General features: G+C 40.3%; 1 protein-coding gene across 2 annotated transcripts; it reads right to left on the bottom strand.

Moving 5' to 3' along the window:
- Nucleotides 1-1,416: 1,416 nt before the first annotated feature.
- Nucleotides 1,417-9,284, bottom strand: LOC121195669 (alpha-synuclein-like). Of its 2 annotated transcripts, XM_041059291.1 has the most exons (6): nt 8,977-9,284; nt 8,369-8,516; nt 8,155-8,184; nt 6,387-6,529; nt 2,655-2,726; nt 1,417-2,100 (listed from the first exon to the last, which is right to left on the bottom strand). In XM_041059291.1, the coding sequence occupies exons 2-6, from the start codon at nt 8,487-8,489 to the stop codon at nt 2,074-2,076; spliced, it is 393 nt and encodes a 130-aa protein (XP_040915225.1). In that variant the 5' UTR covers nt 8,490-8,516; nt 8,977-9,284; the 3' UTR covers nt 1,417-2,073. The 2 variants fall into 2 exon arrangements, with proteins under 2 accessions (XP_040915225.1, XP_040915226.1); XM_041059292.1 differs by lacking the exon at nt 8,977-9,284 and having other exon boundaries at nt 8,369-8,710.
- Between the last annotated feature and the right edge of the window lie 10,425 nt (nt 9,285-19,709).

Here is a 19,709-nt window from a genome sequence, read left to right as displayed (position 1 = left end):
CCTCGTCACCTTTAATTTAAGATCATACTCTTCACTAATGTCTGCAGGGCCTGAAGCTCAGCTTGTAGAGCAGCATTCCTCTGCTGAAGTGCCTCCACTTTCTCTATGCAAACCTAATATCCTCCTGTATTTTTCCACCTTCTTGTTGACATTCTGCCAGTGTATCTAGAGTTACTCCACATGCTAACTTAAACTCTGAACTGTGATCCATCATTCCAGGTAAATATGTTTTATCACTGGATAGTGCCATGAGCTGGGGCTTAACAGTCAAATTACATCAGGATTTGTCAAGCTTAACTAAGATAGCATATTACAAAAGGTTAAAAAAAGAGAGAAAGATGGACTGCAGCTGTAGACAGATGTGTAGTAAGCAATAAATCCCAGTGCAGGTGGTGAGACATGACACCTTTCAGGAAGGAGCTGTTGATGCATTTGGTGGTTGTGGTGTTAATGGAGCAGAACTGTCTCTCAGAGGACAAATATTGGAGTTGGTTGAAAGGACAGATCTTTGTACACGCATGTTGATCTCCTCTTACTTTCTTCTTACACACTACAGCCTGCAACTGGACAGCTGGGTACAGCACATAGTCAAGGCCAACATGCTTTATTATAATAACACACTGGTTGGTTCAGTGGCCACAGGCAGGATTATTACTCCCTTTAAACCAAATGTCAAAAGATGTGTTTTCTTCTGATGAAAATGCGCCAAATAAAATGGCACATCTAATCATAAATTCTTATCTTTCTAAAATCCTTAAAACAGCAACATGTTATTGGTGCACAAGCACATGTCGTCCTCTGTTGTCTCCCAGGTGATTGTTTCACAGCTGTGCTTTCACACATACACACTTACACATGCATTGTAGTTGCTGTTGTCAAGGGATTGACCAGCTGTTTTTTTTTTTCGCTCTTCTGTCTCATGAGATGGTGACGGGACGAATAAGATGACTTGACTTTCAGCTGAGTTCAGGCGTCACGGTGTTTACATTCATTTAATTTACACAAGTTATTTAGATTTAGCTCCTCATCTGACTCATCACTGCCATCATGTCATGAGATATTATTATTAATATGTAAAATTTAAACTATTTATAAATGGGAGGGTGTGAAGGTTGAGAATAGTTTTTGTCACCTCTGGGCAACAATATGCCCTAATAGAGGGTCACAGGCAAATGTTATCTTCAGAGAGGGTCTGTTTGCATATTTCCATGGAGTGAATGCAAAAGCGTCATCTGTGGTTTGTTATTAGACCTCTGCGTTCCATTAATATCCTCACATTTCTATAGTCTTGATTATTCCTCACAGAGACCTCTTCTTATATAGAGTCTAAAAACATTATTGGCCCCACATGTTAGCATACAAATAAACAAGCAGAAGTTCAACTTTTTACATATTTTATTCAACACTTAAATCCAAATAAATTCATATCACAGCGATTAAGCTGAATAGTAGTTTACATGCTCTTGGTTTTCAAAAGTCCATTCAGTATGAGATATATTTCTTATAGCAGTGATAACTTAAAAAATACAATGTGAATGCACAAAGAGCTCAGCACTTTATAGTCCACCGCAAAAAACAGTGACAGTATACAGACAAAAATAGAGACTATCATTATGCTTCCATTTCAACCAGATCACTGTAAATTGTTCATTTATATAGAGACACTTAGGTGCTTGAAGTGGTAAATTGTGGTATATTTCCATGTTTGAGTTGTTGACATTGCCACACAGTTGACGGGAAACAGACATATAGACACATACTCAAGCACACACACGCACACGTTGACCAGGTGGCTTTCTCAGTGGGAGGGAGTCACTGTAAATGACAGCTGGTCACAGGGGACACACACCTGAGGTCCCACACATCCACGCATGTGCACACTCATACAGCAGCTGTCTTTCTTTACAACATTTACAGCTCTACAGACATACGTAACAGCACAAACACACACACACGCACACACACACCCACAGACGTTGGGCACAGACTCCATAAAGGACCAAAACGAGGCACGACGGGACTTGGCAGAGCGACATGGAATGTTTCGATCATTGATCTTTGATTGTGAAGTTCTTAGTCAGTTTTGTCATCGGTGTCCTCCTGTGAGAGACAAGGGACAACAGGCAAATGACTTTCTGTGATGTGATCATTTTAACCTTGAACCAAACTCCCCAATACAGCATAATGACATGAAATCTCAGAAACTGTGAGAACCAGTTGAGGTAATGTTACAACAGCCATTAAAATGGCTCATTTATTACTCTGGCTGCTGTCTTGTTGTGCTCAAAGTCAGTCTTTGTCCTTAGCAGGGTTTCTCTTTAGAAATGTTGATTTGTTTTTCAGCCTAGGAAGATTATTAAACAGTTTCGGAGAACAAGCCAACAAAAATGTAAGCAATTTAAAAAGCTTTAAGGATTAAAATCTTCACTGAATGCCATACAATACACAAACCTGTGCATAACTTTTAAGATGTCATGGTAGGAGGAATGTTTTTGGGCTTCAGCTGGCAAAGACTTTGTGTAGTTGAAGTATAACAACACAGGTGAGGGAGTTTTAAATCACTCTTGTAACTAAAATGCTTCACACCCAACTGTTTAGTGCATGCAGCTTCATATTATATTATTGGTCGTAGCCAGTTGTTAGTGGAGTCTTACCTCTGTAGCATCAGCAGGGTCAGTATCAACCGGTGACTCTGCCATGTTCTGTACCGCTGAGGCGTCATCACTCTGGAACAAGACATAAAGCATGTATGTGTAATGTTAGAATTTGAGCTGTTGGACAGACAAAACAACAAATTTGTAGACGCCACTTTGGACTGTGGGAAATGACCACAGACATTTTATACAGAAATCAATTAATCTATTAATTGAGAAAAAATAATGAACGTCGTTGATGAAAAATAATCAGCAGTTGCAGCCCTAGACACAGAATGCACCACCAGACTACTGGAACAAGAACATCTGAATGTACTAACTACCATTATGCAATAATTTATACTCATGAATATAATTAAATACACTATGCAGACTTTAGTTTGCAGGTGTTCCTCTTCAGTTTTCAACCAGATGAGCAGTGGACGGCTAAGAAAGATCTCAAAAAAAAAGGTGCTATAGGTGTAGAAAAAATGTTCTAGTGATTGTTCAGATGAGACTCGAGAAAAATTATGAAACGTGATGTGACTTACAAATGATACTGTCCCACAGATGGACCAGAAAAAACTTGTCATTCTGAAGGGCATTTACAGATGATGAATTTTTGGGCCTTGCTTGCTCTGGCACATCAATCTGTCATGGCCTTTACAAAAGAGTGGAGACGGCCAACTTGTGATGAACCCGTAGCAAAAAAATAAAATAAATAACGTTTGAATCTAAACAACACACAGAATTCATCCCACTCTTTCTTCGTCCCCTGATAGATTAAAAGGCACTTGCACTCATTTTGTCTGGGTCATTATGACTGGTGGTCATTTTGAGTCCGTGGGCTGCAGAGGAAGAGACGAGCCATGAACCACTAATGAATAGGGGGGAGTGACGTCTCTTCCTGTCTGGCTAAAAGGATGCCTTGATTGCACCGTGCCATTGAATTGACCTTCCTTAATGGAGAGTGGTCACAGTCTGCTGATGTGTGTGTGTGTGAGATGCGCTCACTGGTGGCTGACATAACCTTAAACCAGTTACTGCACCATCTCCTCATGCTGTTGCATTTAACACCACCCATCAAGCATCCATCTGTTCGCCCAGCAGAGCCAGAGAGACGTGTGCTCATGTTAATACACATACACAAACGCATACTTGGACTACAGTATGCCAACAAATGTCGCCTTTTATATTTACTGTGGTCAGATTAAACTTTGGCCAAAAGTTTAAGATTTGTTCAGTCTTTTTTTTTTTTTTAGGACAAATCAAACCTGAAACATTCGTGTAAACCACAGCCTTCAAAAGCAAAATCGAAGTAATACCTCACCTACAATGACTGTTGTATTGTTTCAGAGCAATTTTCTGGGGACGTGAAATACAGCAGCCTCTTTTATTGCATGTCGCTGAAAAGATCTGAGCAATAAGACGTGTTTGTTGAGACCATTTTCTATTTTCTGTCATGGATCCTCCTCTGCTGTCCACCACTCTACCCACCACCGTGTCTGCTCCTCTATCTCATTGTCATTTTCCTCTCCTTCTACCTTTCTGGCTTCTGTGTCTCCTGATATGAGTCACCAGCAGCTGATGAATTGGTGAAACAACCAGATGAGGAGATTAATCGAGGCTCAGCTTCCTACTACCCTCTGTTTGCCCGTGTGTGTGTGTCTTTGTGTCTTTGTGTGTGTGTCAGACACAGGAGACAATCTTTGATGGGCTCTCTCAACCTGGCATCAATTTTTAAATAAAATCAATATTAATGACGTTTAATGGCTGAGCCGCCTGGGAACGATGGTTAAATGAGGACAATCTGCTGCTGTCTGCATGTCAATCTCTCACTGGGAACACCAGGATTTTATAATTTTTTTTTTTTAAATCTGTGTGTTTGTTCATCTATCAGTCAGTCTGCCATCTTTCCATCAATCAGTCCACAAACTCTCTGTTTGTCCATCTGTTTGTCTGTGCTGCCTGCCAGTTTGGCTTGTCAGGGTTCTTCATAATGAGGCTGATCACATTCCAGGTGGAACTTCGTCACTGTTTTATCCTTCGGGGTGTACGCCACGATTAGTTATCTAGCTGCCTTAATAAGTACTACGAAAGATGATTGGACGTTTGTGGGAAATACCACCTTTTGATAGTGAAATCCAATGCACGGTGGCAACAAAAGATGACAACAACAAAAAAAATTTGCTGATTACCTCAGTAACAGAACTGCTGAAAAACATTTTGCTCAGGTGCCAGTTGTTACCAGTGGCAGGTGAACAACTTCATAATTTCTTTGGTATCTTATCTTTTTATAGGGCATTTTTCACTAATCACAGCCAATTAAAGCAGTGCTGAAGAAATGTGTGTGCGTGCATGTGTGTGCATGTGCTGTTATCGCATTGTTGTTATGGATTCCCCTGTGTTTCATCGCTAATTAAGGGATGGGAGATCGAGCATCACAGCAAACATTTAACAAAGTGCTTGCGTTGCCAAGGGAAATATTTGATTGGCTTATCATTTCCTGCTACTCACAGCGATGTTATGAGAGAAGAGGGTAATTACAGGCAAATTTAGTCCTCCCCTCAGAATTATATCCGATTTTAACACCTTATTAATCCAGATACATAACAGTGGAGGTACGGGGAGGTGTCACTGCGCTCGTTTGACAACAAGAAAAACAGTGATAGCAGAGTTTTTCGGTGCAAAGCAGAGCATGAGGTCCATCTGTAAAATTTGTCTTGTTTGAATGCTGAATTGTTCCTGCACTTCTAAGACCTGGTGTTAGTTAAATGTGCAATTGACGCAGGGTGAGGATCTTGTACATGATGCAAGTTGTAGTTAAAGGCGCTCCACAAGGTTTTCCTGTACATAAGCAAAACTTGTGCTTACAAGCAGTGCTCTAAACTTGTAATCTAAAAAAAATAGAGTTGGATGCATTTCTTTCCTCATAAAGATTTTTGTGACTATTTTAAAGCTTGCATTGTTTACAACCATGTTTACTTGCTAGCAGTCTTCTTCATCATTATCATTATCAACACTTGAGTGCACCTTACAGCCCCGGGTTCCTCCCGGGGGCTATGTCTGTCTGAGTTTTGCTTTGCCATCAATGGGAAATCATGGATTTTGTAATTGTAGATTGTAACTCCCCCCCCCACGTTGCTTAAGCCCCCAAATTTCCCCAAAAAATACTGAAGACGTTACCCTAACTATATCTACATGAACAGTCAGCAAAATCTGAAACTAAACGGAAGGAAAGTTTGAAATAGAAAGACACAGACAGCAAAATATAGACTAAAAGAACCCAAAGGAGCAAAGAGATTCATTTTTCATATTTGCGTGTGTGGTGCAGCAGTAAATTGTTTTCTACGGTAAACTGCCTTTACCTCCTTCTCCTCTGAGCAAACGAAGGCCAGACTGACTGATGAACAATGCAGGAAAAGCTAACAATATGTAACGGCTTTCATTTCAGAGAAGAAAGACACACAGCAGATGAGAAGTGATGACAAATGACTCAAGGTCAGGAGGCCATTTTGACACCGTGAAGAGTCATAGCTGGCAGCCAGTGGCATGAAATGGAGGGATGTGTTGTGCTGCACACTGCCATCGCTAAAGGTATGTTTTCACTGTATACTGATATGTCTGGAGAAACATCCATCATGCGTTGTCATCTAGCATTTTAAGTCAAATCAAAACACACACCAAGGATATATGTATGATTTCCTCCCAAAACTGAATTGCATGTTCAGTTCGACTTTAAGTCTTTCTTACTTGTTTGGCTGGATCCTTCTTGACCAATCCAGTGGCAGCAACGATATTGCCTGCACCCTCCACAGTTTTCTGGGCCACAGCCGTAACCCCGGTAACCACCGCTCCACCCACCTGAGACACTCCAGACACAGTTTTACCTGCAACTGGAGGGACAAGAGAGGGGGAGGACATTTCAGCAGGGTGTATCCCTACAGAGTATCAATACCTGTGAGGATTGGCACGTATAAAAGGATAAACATGACACAGATCTCGCAATACTCGATTTCAAAGCTTCCACAGTGATCGGAAGGAAATGTAATTTGAGTGGCTCCGCCCTTTACTGGCTTGTCTTCAGCTTTCAGTGATAGATTTTGACGGGAAATAGAAATTACAATTACTACTAGCTGTGTCTCAATCAGTGACAGGATTTTACTATTCACTGAGCTTAGTTTGATCCGATGGAAGTTGCTAAAGGAACAATTGTAAGGTCACCAAAATCAGAGGGCTTGATCCTACTGAACAGGAAATTCCTTGCAAATGCTAAAAAAAAAAAAAAAAGTAATAAAACTGGAAACACTGGGGATTATCACAAGTCAATACTGAAGTGATCCAACCCATTAATGCATCACTGCAGATCTGCAAAGAGTTATAAGAGTTATCAAATACTCTGCTGCCTCTCTTTGAAAAGCCCTACAGAATAATTTAAAACTGGATCATCACCTATACTGTCGTTTGTTTGACTGGAAATCCTCAGGAACAGCCTGGAGGCTTTTTCCTTTCAAAACCCTCCCATAGTCTTCCTTGAGTTTCACCCTGCCTTTTATTGTCTGAACAATGCATGGTGGTGTCATGTGGTTTTTCCTGATCAGTGGATCTGCATTTACATTTGTTTTCTGTGAAATTCATGTGAACATATTCACAAAAAAAAAACAACGCAAATATCTATCAACATTGTCATTTTTAGCATACAACTAATGCAACTCTGCTCCAGAGATTCCCAACCTGGAGATCAGGGCACAAAATAATCTCTCTTTTTTTTTAATTTTGTCTAGCGTTTTCCTTTTTCTTGAGCATTACTAGATAAATGTAAGTGCCAGGACTTCACACCTGGTAGACAGTTAGTCACAAGTCACAAGTGATGTCTACTTGTGACCCCAAAGATTGGGAACCAGTTCTCTACACGGTGTCATGATGGAGTCCAACACATAATTATTAATCATGACTCAGCGGCTCTTAATCATGACATCATCTCTGCCTATGGACGTCCTGAAAGCAGATTATCAGATCATGGCTCTAATGTAGGCCACCTGGTCCCAGTGTGAGAAAATACATCATCCGTCCTCCGTTATTTAGAGGCTTTAATAATACATTCTGCCATCCTGTGTTTCTCTTATAATCCCTGTTTCCAAAACATGAACGTTACTTGCTGCAATGCATAGGATCCTGCAATACAGCCATTTCCCTGGATGCCAACAGCAAGCAGCCTCCCTTGGCTTCTCTGCTTGTTATGCATGAGAAATGGAAAGGTCTGAATGGCCCATGGGGAGTTAGGCCGGTTGTGTTGAGTTAGGCCATGAAATGTGACACTTACTCACCTGTGGAGTTAGAGTATGTGGCTCTCATCGACCACCAGAGGACCCAGTGAGATTATACTCTTTTTGCCTTTAAGATCTACTTGTGTAAAAATCCTTCTTGGGCGTTAACAAGATAAGCTGGTGGCAAAATGTGTAAATTCATACATTTGATTTTTCAAAATGCATTTAGGTTTGCTTTAATGTATGGTTTTTACCTGTTGTGACTCCATCCTTTGTTTTGGTACCTGAAAGGAAATGCAGATGAAACTCAGTTAGTAAAAAAATATGAATACAATAGCTTAGAAGTGTTCCATTCAGGCTCACAGGTGTGTGTCATATTAACAATAATGATAAAAGAACAACTTGTAAAGCCTCCTGTCCCATTTTCAAATAAATTGACCATCAATGAGATGAATTCCCAGCACCCACCGACAAACATGACCCCATCTTTCGTCATCTCAGCTGCCCCAGTCACTCCCTGCTTGGTTTTCTCCGCCGCCGCCACGACCCCATCCTTGGCTTTAGAGAAACCCTTCATTAACGCGTCCATGGCTCCCGAATCACTCGCACACCACAGCTGCGAAGGTGTCAAAACAGGCGCAATGAGAAGGCGCTCCCGGATCAACTGAAGCGCTCGGTATTAAAAACCAAGTGACAAGACACAGAAACGGTGCCACCGCCCTACTTTTTTTTTCTCTCAATATTTTTCCTTTCTTTTTTCTCTTAATATTGTCAGGCCAATATTTCACCGTCTGAAATTATGTGTGCCGCTGATACAAGCAGCCCTGCTCTGCCCTGATGCTGCTGAAAACCCCACCTGTAGGAACTGGTTACAGCCCAGCTGAGAAACCATGAATGGATTTACTATTCATTTGAATAAATAAATAAATAAATAAACAGAGGAAGCTGGCCTATTGTATTGAAGCGCAATAAGGAAAATTAAATAATTTAGCAGCTGAGAATATAATTAAGAATTTTAAAGATATATGTTTTAAGGAGAAAGAGAAGGAGAAATCAAAGAGCTGTGGTCCACGCACCTGTTTGCTTCAACTTCCTTTGAGGCGAGATTGTGATGAGTCTTCCGGGATGACAGCGGAGATTTCCCCCCCCCCCAAAGAGCAGTGAAACTGGTTTATTGTCTCCAAACTACTACTACAGACGGTGTGTGTAGTGTCTTCCGAACAGACAGACGGACAGAGACAGGGAGAGAGAGAGGTAGAGAGAGAGAGAGTGAGACAGACAGACGCTCCACAGGTTTGACAGACGCCTCCCACGCTTCGGCGATGGAGAAAGAGCGATTAAACCCCGCGATGCTGATGCGAGAGAAGAGAAGAGATCCTCCTCTGCCTGTCTGTCCGTCCTTCTGTCCTTCTGTCTGCAACACACACACATCACACAAACACAAACACACAAAGATTACGTCGCTCTCTCTGTACGTGGGTTGTCCACAGCGTGTAGGTGCAGCAAGCCCTTCAAAATCATCAGTCGGCTGAATGCATCTGTGGCCGAACTACCAATTAGCAGCAGTGTAATTATGCAAGATAACACTACTGGGCTGAGATGGATGTTAAGTACAGCTGCAAAGCAGATCCATGTTTTTTTTTTCTTTTTCCACTTTAAATTTAAAGGCCATGTTAGAATTTTCTCATGATATATCTGTATACAATCACAAGTCATATTGAATTTTACAGGATTTGATGACATTCATAATTGGAAAAAAGGCAACCCTAAACTTGTTCTTACTAATAGCTTTAACTTAATAATTTTTTTTCCCTATTAATGGCTTATCCTCCTGAGACCCGGGAATTCATTTTTGTCCTCTGTGGAAGACATGAGTCTGAGACCCCTAGGTCAAGTATCATTTATAGAATCTATCTCAATCGTACTGTCCTTTTAAGTGGACATGCTGGTCTTTCTTGTGATGCCTCAGTTATGGGGTTGTGGCCAACACAGCAAATGTACTGTCTTTTCAAAGTGGCAGGAATTCCAACTTGCATGTTTTATGGCATTAAGAGAGATAAGTCATTGATTTTTTTTGCAGATATCATGTTTCTGTTGCTAAAAAACAAGTTTTTTCTTTAATATCAAAGTCTTCAATTTAGTAAGATTTTTTTAAAGGTTTTTTTTAGAGGGAGATTGTGTAGAAAAGGGAAATGAAAGCAGTTTTAGTTCACTGTTCACACTGTTGATCAAACACACACACACACGAAAAAAAAATTTTGCAAAGGGAAAATCGTTTATTAATTAAATGGACACATGAGTGACATAAAGCACATAAAGCTCTAGCATCTACATCATTACTTTCCCTCTCGCAGTATCACAGAGGTGACCCCTTGCCCTTACACTTCTTAACCAAACACATTTCTTGTCATGTTTTTCAGTTACATGAAAATTCAATGCATGTTATGTGTTCAAACCCTCACAGTGTCACTGGGCAGAGTCCTGCTGCACTGTGCTGTCAATCAGATGCTAGAGAGCAGAGCCATTATGGCCCCATGTCATTTATCACTAGCTACGGGGGGAAAAGTCAGGCTCATTACTGTCTGTGCTGGTGAGCCCCAGGCTCAGTACCATCAGTGGCAGTGCAGCAGCCCACGGGCTCAATTAAAGGACCTGATGGATTCCACACTAACAGCTATGTAGCATTGACTTTTCTTCAGACTAATATATGTAGAAATTCTATAATCCTCCCATGGTCTGGATGATAAATGCATAGTGGTGTTTATACAGCTGTTACTATGATGATTTTTGTTTTGTTGTGACTGATGTTGAGAGACAACATGAAATTATGAATTGCTGAACATTTTTTAACTATTTATTTTCTTTTCAGATAATTCTGATTTGAATTTTTTCACACAGTCTTACTTGCAGTAAGGTTTTCTGGCTTTGCCGCTGACTCATTGTGTGAACATTTAAAAAAAAAATCAGAATTTAAAATTTATTTTAGTTAGTTGAGCTTCTCCACAATCTTTCCATGTACCCCACAGTGAACTGTAGAAGAACCCCCTGGGGTACAAGTACCCCCAGTTGTTATTCACTGATCTAAATTATTCAGCCTGATAGTCACATTAAGTGTCAGATACTAAATTGGGCTTCACTGAGAGCAATTGCTCAGTAACTGATCTTTAACTGATCTATAATCTATACTTATAGTAGAAAAAAGATGAGAGGTGTGATGCACAGCCAACAGTTGGCAGAAAGAGTTTCCTCAGCTCAACACAAAGCCCTGTACCACCTATCTTATTCAAGATAGCACTTGACACTGCAGTCCATATGGGCTTTTGCACCAATCAGAGACATGACTCGCAGGTAGTGGCATATTTTGTTGTTTATTAGGTCAGAAAGGGCAGGGGTGCCAGCAAAGCACTGTAATTCATCTTGCTGTCGGCTGGACTCCTGCGGATCGTTACGGTAGACTCATTTTCTCAGACATGCTCTAACATCATAGATCATTTTGACAATAAAGAATGATTGGTTTGTTATTGTAAATCACCGAACAGCTGTCAAACACAGACAAAAGTAGTAGATTAGAACTTTCTTCTTACTCCCTCAGCAGCTTTGAGAGAGGAATGTCATGTAAATGCAGTCAGCAATGTTAATCAATAATGAGCAATCCACAATAACGTGCCTCTGTTCAGGACGAGCCCACCAGAAAAACCTGTTGAAGTTTTGATCAATGAAAAGTCTACTTCAGTCTTACTCACAAAACAAAATGACTGTGAATGGCAGAAAATGACCCATTTATTTTTTCAGTTTGTTGAATTCTTTCTAAATGACCACCCTCAGTGATTCATGGCCGAGGAAGATAACATAATATGAGTCATAGAAACTGTGTCTCAGAATCTGTTTTTGAGTGTTTTGATAGACATTGCTCAGAATAAGGCTTTGCCGCCATCCTTTGTACATATGTTGTACGGTTTGCATAACCAGCTTAGGCTTCTTTTTCTTCTGTTATAACTGAACACAGTGCTGTCAGGACAGTACAGTGTGTGCATGAGACGAGGAAGACACAGACTGGTGCTGCACAGTGACCAGTGAGGCATAAAGAAAGAGGCTTATATGGATAAAGACACATCAAAACCTCAGTGTGGCGATGGAGCTCTGCTCTGCTGTCACCAGTGGCCACACAGTAATTACCGTGTCTGTTCATATTTTTTTCTCTTTGTTTTTCTATGTGTGTGTGTGTATGTGCGTGGGTTTATGTGTGTGGGAGTGTGCATGGAGATCCAAACCAGATTGGTGCTGATGAAAAAAAAGCACAGAACTTTACAGTGAAACTTTGATTAATTTTTTTTTTTTTTTTTGGAGTCTGGCCTCATTAAAGATGAACCGACTGAGATCTAAATTTGCAAAGAGACTGAGGGACTGAAAACTGAAAACACACTGACAATTAAGCGAATGATAAACCTGTTTAATTAACATTACAATAGCAATTCTACTGCCACCAGTACTGCTACCAATGGCTTTAATAATAATGAAACAATACAATGTCTGGCTTGTAGCGTCAGACAACCATTATCATTTATACCAGTTATTCATTGCAAGTTCAGGTGTGGTGGTGGTGAATTCATTTCATGTTATGTGGTGCCACCTACTGTAGGATGTATGCTATAGCTGTTTGAGCCCATTCACCTGAATGAGAGAAGGACCAGAGATATTAAAACCCATCGATCACTCAGATACATGCAGCTGTGACTCTGACTGCATTTAAATCGTCTTAGAAGTGACACTGTCGGCTGATTTATGTCTGTCTCAGAGAGGTAAAGGAAGCACTAAGAGCACATGTCAGACAGGCCCAGTCCATTTCCGAAGACATTTGTCTCCCCTTAATTGGCTAACATGTCTGTCATCTACCACAGAAACACTTTCTGTGTAGAAGAATCAACACTGAAGAATCAGGTTGAATGAATCCATCAAATGTTGATTTTTTTTTTTAAATAATGAAATCTCAAGATTTTTAAACTGCAGAGATGAAAAAATAAAACAACACCTGCTCAGAAAATGTTGTCTGTGGCTTCAACACAAAGCACACAAAACAACAATCATAACCGCAGAGCGCATAATCATTGGATTTACACTTCCAAAACTTGCTAACACATAAACACTTAGGCTACTAAATATGCATTCTCCATTATAACTGAATCTCCTTCTTCAGGCACTGCTATTCATTTATGTAAACTGTTTCTTTGTTTTACACATTGTTATTTAGTTTCAATTGTCAAAACTGAATTGCAAATTCCCTGGTCTTTGAATTACTGTTTGATTAATTTGTTTTAAGATGAAACGTTTCTAGGCTTTTCCCCTCAACATTATCCAAACAACTTATTTTCTCTTTTTTTTTCTTTTAGTGACGCATCCATCCCAATAATGGCTCACAGGCTCTCACTCTCACTGCATTTGCCTGGACGCTGTCCATGCTTTGAATCATCGGACACTTGGCAGACCGTGGAGGAGTGATGACTGTTTGTCAGTGAGTTAGTCACTCCTTGGGCGTTGGCAGATCCAATCTGAAGGCGGGTGCAGCCGCAAGAGGTGAAAAGGTGATCATCTGTATTGTCTCTGTGCTTGTTCTATTACTTGTTTGTGTCCAAGGTGTCTAAGTGCACCCCAGAGTGTGTCATTGTGGCTACCAAGTGAAGAATGATTGCTAATTTCAGGTTTTGACACGTTCAGCTGTGTAATTGTGCCCCACTGTTACATTTAAATATGGTTTTGCATCTGATTTAAGCATCATTTGATTCCATATAGTGCCTGGAAGCATATTTACCCAGATATTTCACAGCAAACATTTTACACTTTGAATCATATTGATTTTTGAATTTAATTTACTTTGCTTTAAACATTATGCATTTTTTTACAATGACAGCCTTCTCCTTGCTTTCTCTGTCTTTCATCCACCTACATCTTTTGTCTTATATTATTGCATTACTTCAGTATGTTATAGTTTTTCCCCTCTTGATTGAAAATAGAAACCCACCTCAGTAGCAGTGCAGTTGAGGTAAACTTGTTTCCAGCTGTTCTCTCTTTTTAATTATAAAGACTGTAAATATTTTATTAGTACCTCACTTAAACAACAAAATTACGCTGTAAACCATGGGGTGCATTACAACCTACAACCATAAATACATTTTTTTGCAAGAGATTTTTTTTTTAAATTTTGATCTATATAGATATTCTAAATGAAATCAATGAAACCAACTCTACTCCCCCCCCCATATTTAATGAGTCACACAGGATATAAGGGATGGTTTGACAAATTTCAAGCACTATATGATCGTCTCTAGGGAGTGACCCCTGTTACTATGACTAAGACAATTATACTGGGAGTGGGGTGATACCTTACAGATCAACCCTTACCTTGCACAACACCTCTTCAGACCTCTCCCACCTCTGTTGCATTACTTGTAACCTGGTATGATAACTGCTTGCCTGCACCGAGAAACTGTCACTAGATGGCACCATAAGATACCAAAACAGCAGGGAGTGTCACATCTGAGTAGAGTCCCTCTGTATATGTAGACTAAACAGATATCTGGCTTGTTTTCACACATATTTGAAATTATTGTACAACCCACACTTAGGATTTATCTCTTTGACTGACATCATTATTCAGACAAAATTACACTAATGAATGCAATAGCCGAATAATGCAATATTCTGATTGCAACTCTATAAAGTTGCCATTAATTGTGAGGTAAAGATAGCAGAAAGAAAGTTCTGAAAACCGCACAAATAGAGACAGAAAATATTCAGCGTGTGTGATATGAAAGCAGGGGATGGGGTAATAAACAAGCAATGTTTCTTTAAGAGATGTTGGGATATATGCGTGAATTGTGCAGCTGTGATCAGCCTGACTCAACAGATTGTTGTACACAATCATGCCGAGATTATCAGCAGTCTAGGCAGGTGGTCTGGTGAGTGAGTCCACTGTAGCTGGCAGGAATTCAACAAGAAAATGTCACTTCGGTAAGAAGTCCGTACATCTAAACGAGTGTTGGAGAAATGCAGATATGATTTATATGTTAAGATGGCAGTGTAACCAAAAGGATGAGAAATGATGTGATGAGACAAATTAAGCATGGAAGTTCGTTAGTTTATCGTTAATTATCTAAATGATAGCCGTTACATAACACCACATGAAAATATCTTTGATAAGAAGTGAGAGTGAGATTGCAGTTTATGATGAAGCTTTGCCACGTAACTGTGTTTAGTTCTTCCTTAGTGAGGACTGTCAGTCATGCTGGTAGCAGTTTATTGCATCTATTAACATCCAAGCACAAAACTAGCAGAACCTGCGAAACCTCTGAGTGACTCATCTGAAAACCCACCTGGAAAAACAGGGATTGCTGAAGATCAGATTGTCTGATAAGTGATAACTCATGGCTGCATTTAATCTAATCTGTTTTCTGTCCCTTTAAACTTCAAAGCGCTCTCAGTGAACAACAAGTGTTCCCTCTGGGTTTGCTTTCGCCATTAACTTACTGAAAGTGAAAGAAAAAAAAAAACATACAACTTCAAATGAGCCTTTTGGTAAATGAAGTTGTCCACTTAATGACAGTTCTACAGCTCAAGAGGCTCCAGCACAATCTGGACACTCTGTGATTAATCATCCATACGTATAAGCTGTCTGGATGGTTGATAAGAGGACACAGCAGACCGTCTCGTGTCATGATTCACTCGCACACTGTGACTATCAAATATGTTTTTCTTTCTCAGTTCGCAATCATAGGTTCAAAGGCAAGTTTTTGGAGTTTGAGAGGGAAGGGGACCAGCGTGATGGATGGTTGACTGTACAGTATATACAGCTGGGAATCCACTGCTGTTGTTGGTGTATCCTAGCAACTTGGATCAAGAGGACAGCCTCAAGGTCTTAATTAGTTAAGGATGTCTTCTTCAAAACATTTCCATTTAAGATGAGAGAAGACAAAGACAGAGTGGATAATAGATGGAAGATTCAAGGTTCGACTGTTTTGGGACGAGTCCATCTCTGAAAATTCCTTGAAATTTCCAGAGCAGCTTACATTTGAGAAAAACATCGACTTCATATTTTGCAAAGGAAAAAGATCCAACTTTTTCCTGCGTTGGCCAATTGAATTATCTTCACCTGGAGTTTTGTTTGACTGCCAAGAGCTTCATGAAGCTCACTCACAAATTATAACATGACATTGCATTGATCACGTCTCCAGTAAGCAGCTTGGCAACTTGTTGCAGATCATTTATCTTCATTTTTGATTTCTTGCTGTGAAATTGACAAGACACTCGAGAAAGTTTCAGTTAGGATTACGACTGAAAGCAAATGAAACCTTTTTAGACCCATAAGTGTGCTGGGCCCACCATCGCACACACATACACAAATTTTTCGATGGAATTGGATCTGTGTAGTGCTAGAGGAAGGCCCGTGTAGTTCTGTGCCATGGTTCTGTGGTTTCCAATACAAATCTCTGGCAGGGAAAGAGGCATTTTCACTTTGGCCTGCTGCTACACAGCATCAGTCACTGTTTCATAACAACATGCTTCACTTGTTTTCTCAACATTACCCAACAACAGTGAAACCAGGACCTGAGGCAAGACATATCAAATTCACAATCTGTGTAATGTAAAACCATTACAAACACTGTAGGAGCTGTTATTCGATTTAAACCGTTTTCACTTAATATGCAGGGTTAATTGTTCAACATCACATGTGAGTTTTGAATTGTTGCCATAAACTCCTTTAGGTTATCACAGTACATAGAACATCTGCTTTGGTCCCAGACCGTATACATTTACGTCGAAGGATGAGGTGCTACAGCCACTGACACCCAGTTGATGATATCATGTAAAGTGTGTGTGCGTGTGTGTGTGTGCGTGTGTGTGTTAGTGTTGCTGTTGGAGGGGATCCAGGCATGCAGATGGCCCTGGTTTGTGTTTGCAATGAATGGCTGCAAGCCTCTCGCCTCCCTAGTGACCATGACAAATCATGTGCGCACACACGCATACGAACACACACACACGACCATGCACGCTGTCTTTTTCGAGGGTCGGGTCAGAAAACTCTCCTTAGTCTTTTAGAGTCCCTCTGTGCTGCTTTGATGGTGCAAATTATTCTTTTACAGACCAGAGTATGATCTTCTGGATGATGTGAGTGAGGATCATTACACAGTTTCTGCTCCTCACAAACTATAAAGTCAATGCAGACATCGTGTTGGTACATTGTCTATGTTTTCCAATACAAACATGTCAGACTGTGATGTTTTGTATCTGGGAAAGCCCACAGTGTCATGTCAGTTGTGACGTTTTTCAGGTGTGTCCTTGCCTATTTATAAAGCTGGTGTTCTGTTTCCATCAAAAGGAAACAGGTAGAAGTAGGAGCAGTAGGTGTACCTGCTTTCACCTGTGCGCACTCGCTGGCTGGCAGCCACTACTATAGCAACAACAACAACAACACACCAGGAAAACCTTTCGGACTTCCTGGGAGATCCTCTGGTATGCAAGCTAAAGTCTGGGCTAATGTTTATCGACTCAGGAATGTTGCCTGGGCAACCAGAGGCCACAAAGAGGGAAACCCCTTATCTGCTGACGTTGTCTTCAAACCTTGTCACGGTTCAAAGGCCGTTTAGGTAGAAGTGGAAAAAAAAGAAAAAAGGCACACAGAGACACAGACACACACCTTAAAGGCTGGTCTATATACAGTATGTGTGTCACCATGGAGATACTGTTTGGGTGGAGCGTACGCTCCACTGGGTATGAATGGTTGCAAAGCTGAGACAGAGAAAAGAGAAAAAGGGCGTCCCTTGGCTTTGAGTCAGAACTGGTAGACTTACACTTTCAAGCAGGAACTCCAAAGACGTAGATTCATGAATGAGCTGCAAACCATAGGCTTGTTTATGTTTGTGAGAGACAGGGAGGGTTGGATTTTAAAACCTCGCTCAGAATGTGGAATGTGATTGCGACACAGTTTTCTCTCCACTGTGTTGTAAGTGTTGTGTAGTGCTTTGTGAATTTCATGACTTAAGATCTGGCCTATGCTTTCAAATGGGGATTCAGTGTGTGATACAGTGGAATCTCGAATGCTATAAAATAGTGGGGTGTCATGTTATACCAAAATGCACACATGTTGTTTTTTTCTACCTCCTACCTATCAAATGTTTGTGAATGTGGGTTTATAAATGACAAATGTTACCAGATATGATAAGAGGCCTATAAGCTGAGAGCTGCATGCTGCATCTCCATACTGCAGAGAACAGAAGGTGATGAGAAAACTGAAAATCTTGATGACTCGATATAAAAACACATGAAATCTCTGTCTTTATTCACACAGCTGACACAACCTACACAGATGGAGCAGATTGTGTCAGAGCATGGATGGCACTCCAGTCAGTACACTCCAAAAAAAAAAAAAAAAAATTAAATCACAAGTGACTCTGTCCTCAGTTGACCATGTTTCCTCAATGGATCACAGACTGGAAGGTTCCCTCGCTTGAAAAGCCAGAGAAACAATCTGTGTCAGCTGGTGGGAATTCTCAAAAATATGTTTATTCACATGACTTAATTTTCTACATCTGAAAAATTCTCTCACATCTATCATTCAGGATGGGGATTTCCAAACAAGAGTGCACCAAGGCCACATTTCTGATCTGAAAATATATGGACCAAAGCAGCTTGATGTGAGCATTGCTATGTCTCAAATTAGTAGCAAAACTGTTTTCAATTCAGGAAGCTGATTCATGCACATGCAATTAAACCCAAAACAATGTTTTTAGCTTTGTTTCTTCTGGAATCCCTTGTTCACACAGAGGCAGAATGACTGAGGAGTGTGCTGATTTGTTTTAAATGACTTCTCTGTTCTCCATTGTCTTCAAAAAAATAATAAAAAATAAGTAACGCACGAGTTTCACTCTGTAACATCATCTTGCCTCCTTCTATGTGCCAAACGGCGCATTAAACAGGCATCACACAACACAGTGTGTTCATTAAAAATCACCATCTCTGCCAGGATTAATTATTTAATACTTTGTTCTCAAATTGAATCAAATGATGTATCAACTGGACTCAGTCGTACTCAGTGACTGAACTTACATCAGCCTGCAGACATAGAATAAAAGGAGAAAAGAAGATGAGAAGCACTCGCACTCATTGTTTGGCCACAACTGCCATGTTCCATTTTCACTGTCGAAACAAGCATATTTGTGCTGTGGGTGAATCGAAAATGAATCATTTGCCTTGATGTTAATAACAACAGTAAGCTTGTTTTGTTTTGTTTCAGGTTCGTGCTGGAAGGTCTTTTACACCGTGTTTGCTGGAGCTCCTCTCAACATGTCTTAGTTCGTTTTGCTGTACTGCTGAAGACCCTAAAACCTTGGAGAACCCTGCACCAACACAGACAGAGCAGCGGATTAACACAGCCACAGGGGTGAGACATTTTGCAGAGTGTGAACTATGAGTCATCTGCCTCTGATGGCAAATTTTGTGTTTTCTCACTGATGTGATCTTTGATTTGCATACAGCAGTTATAATGATTTAACTGTCTTACCCGATTTATTTTTGCTTTGCCTTTAACATTTTCTCTTACTTGTAAAACACACACACACAGTTGTTTCCGGTATTGTTTCTCTGAAGGGATCTGTAAACATTTACTTATGAATCATTAGTGATGATAAACCTAAGCTAAGCTAAACCATTGATCAATATTACACCATGTCTTCTTATGGAGCCTCAGGAAGATACCCTGTTGGACAGCCAAAATACATCAAGTGACCTTTCCTTTGATAAACAACATTTAAGGATGCTA

The sequence above is a fragment of the Toxotes jaculatrix genome, chromosome 16 (genome assembly GCF_017976425.1).
Source record: "Toxotes jaculatrix isolate fToxJac2 chromosome 16, fToxJac2.pri, whole genome shotgun sequence".
In the NCBI taxonomy this organism is placed as follows: Eukaryota; Metazoa; Chordata; class Actinopteri; family Toxotidae; genus Toxotes; species Toxotes jaculatrix.
The sequence above is the reverse complement of the archived record's forward strand: the minus strand, read 5'-3'. Positions and strand labels throughout refer to the sequence as shown.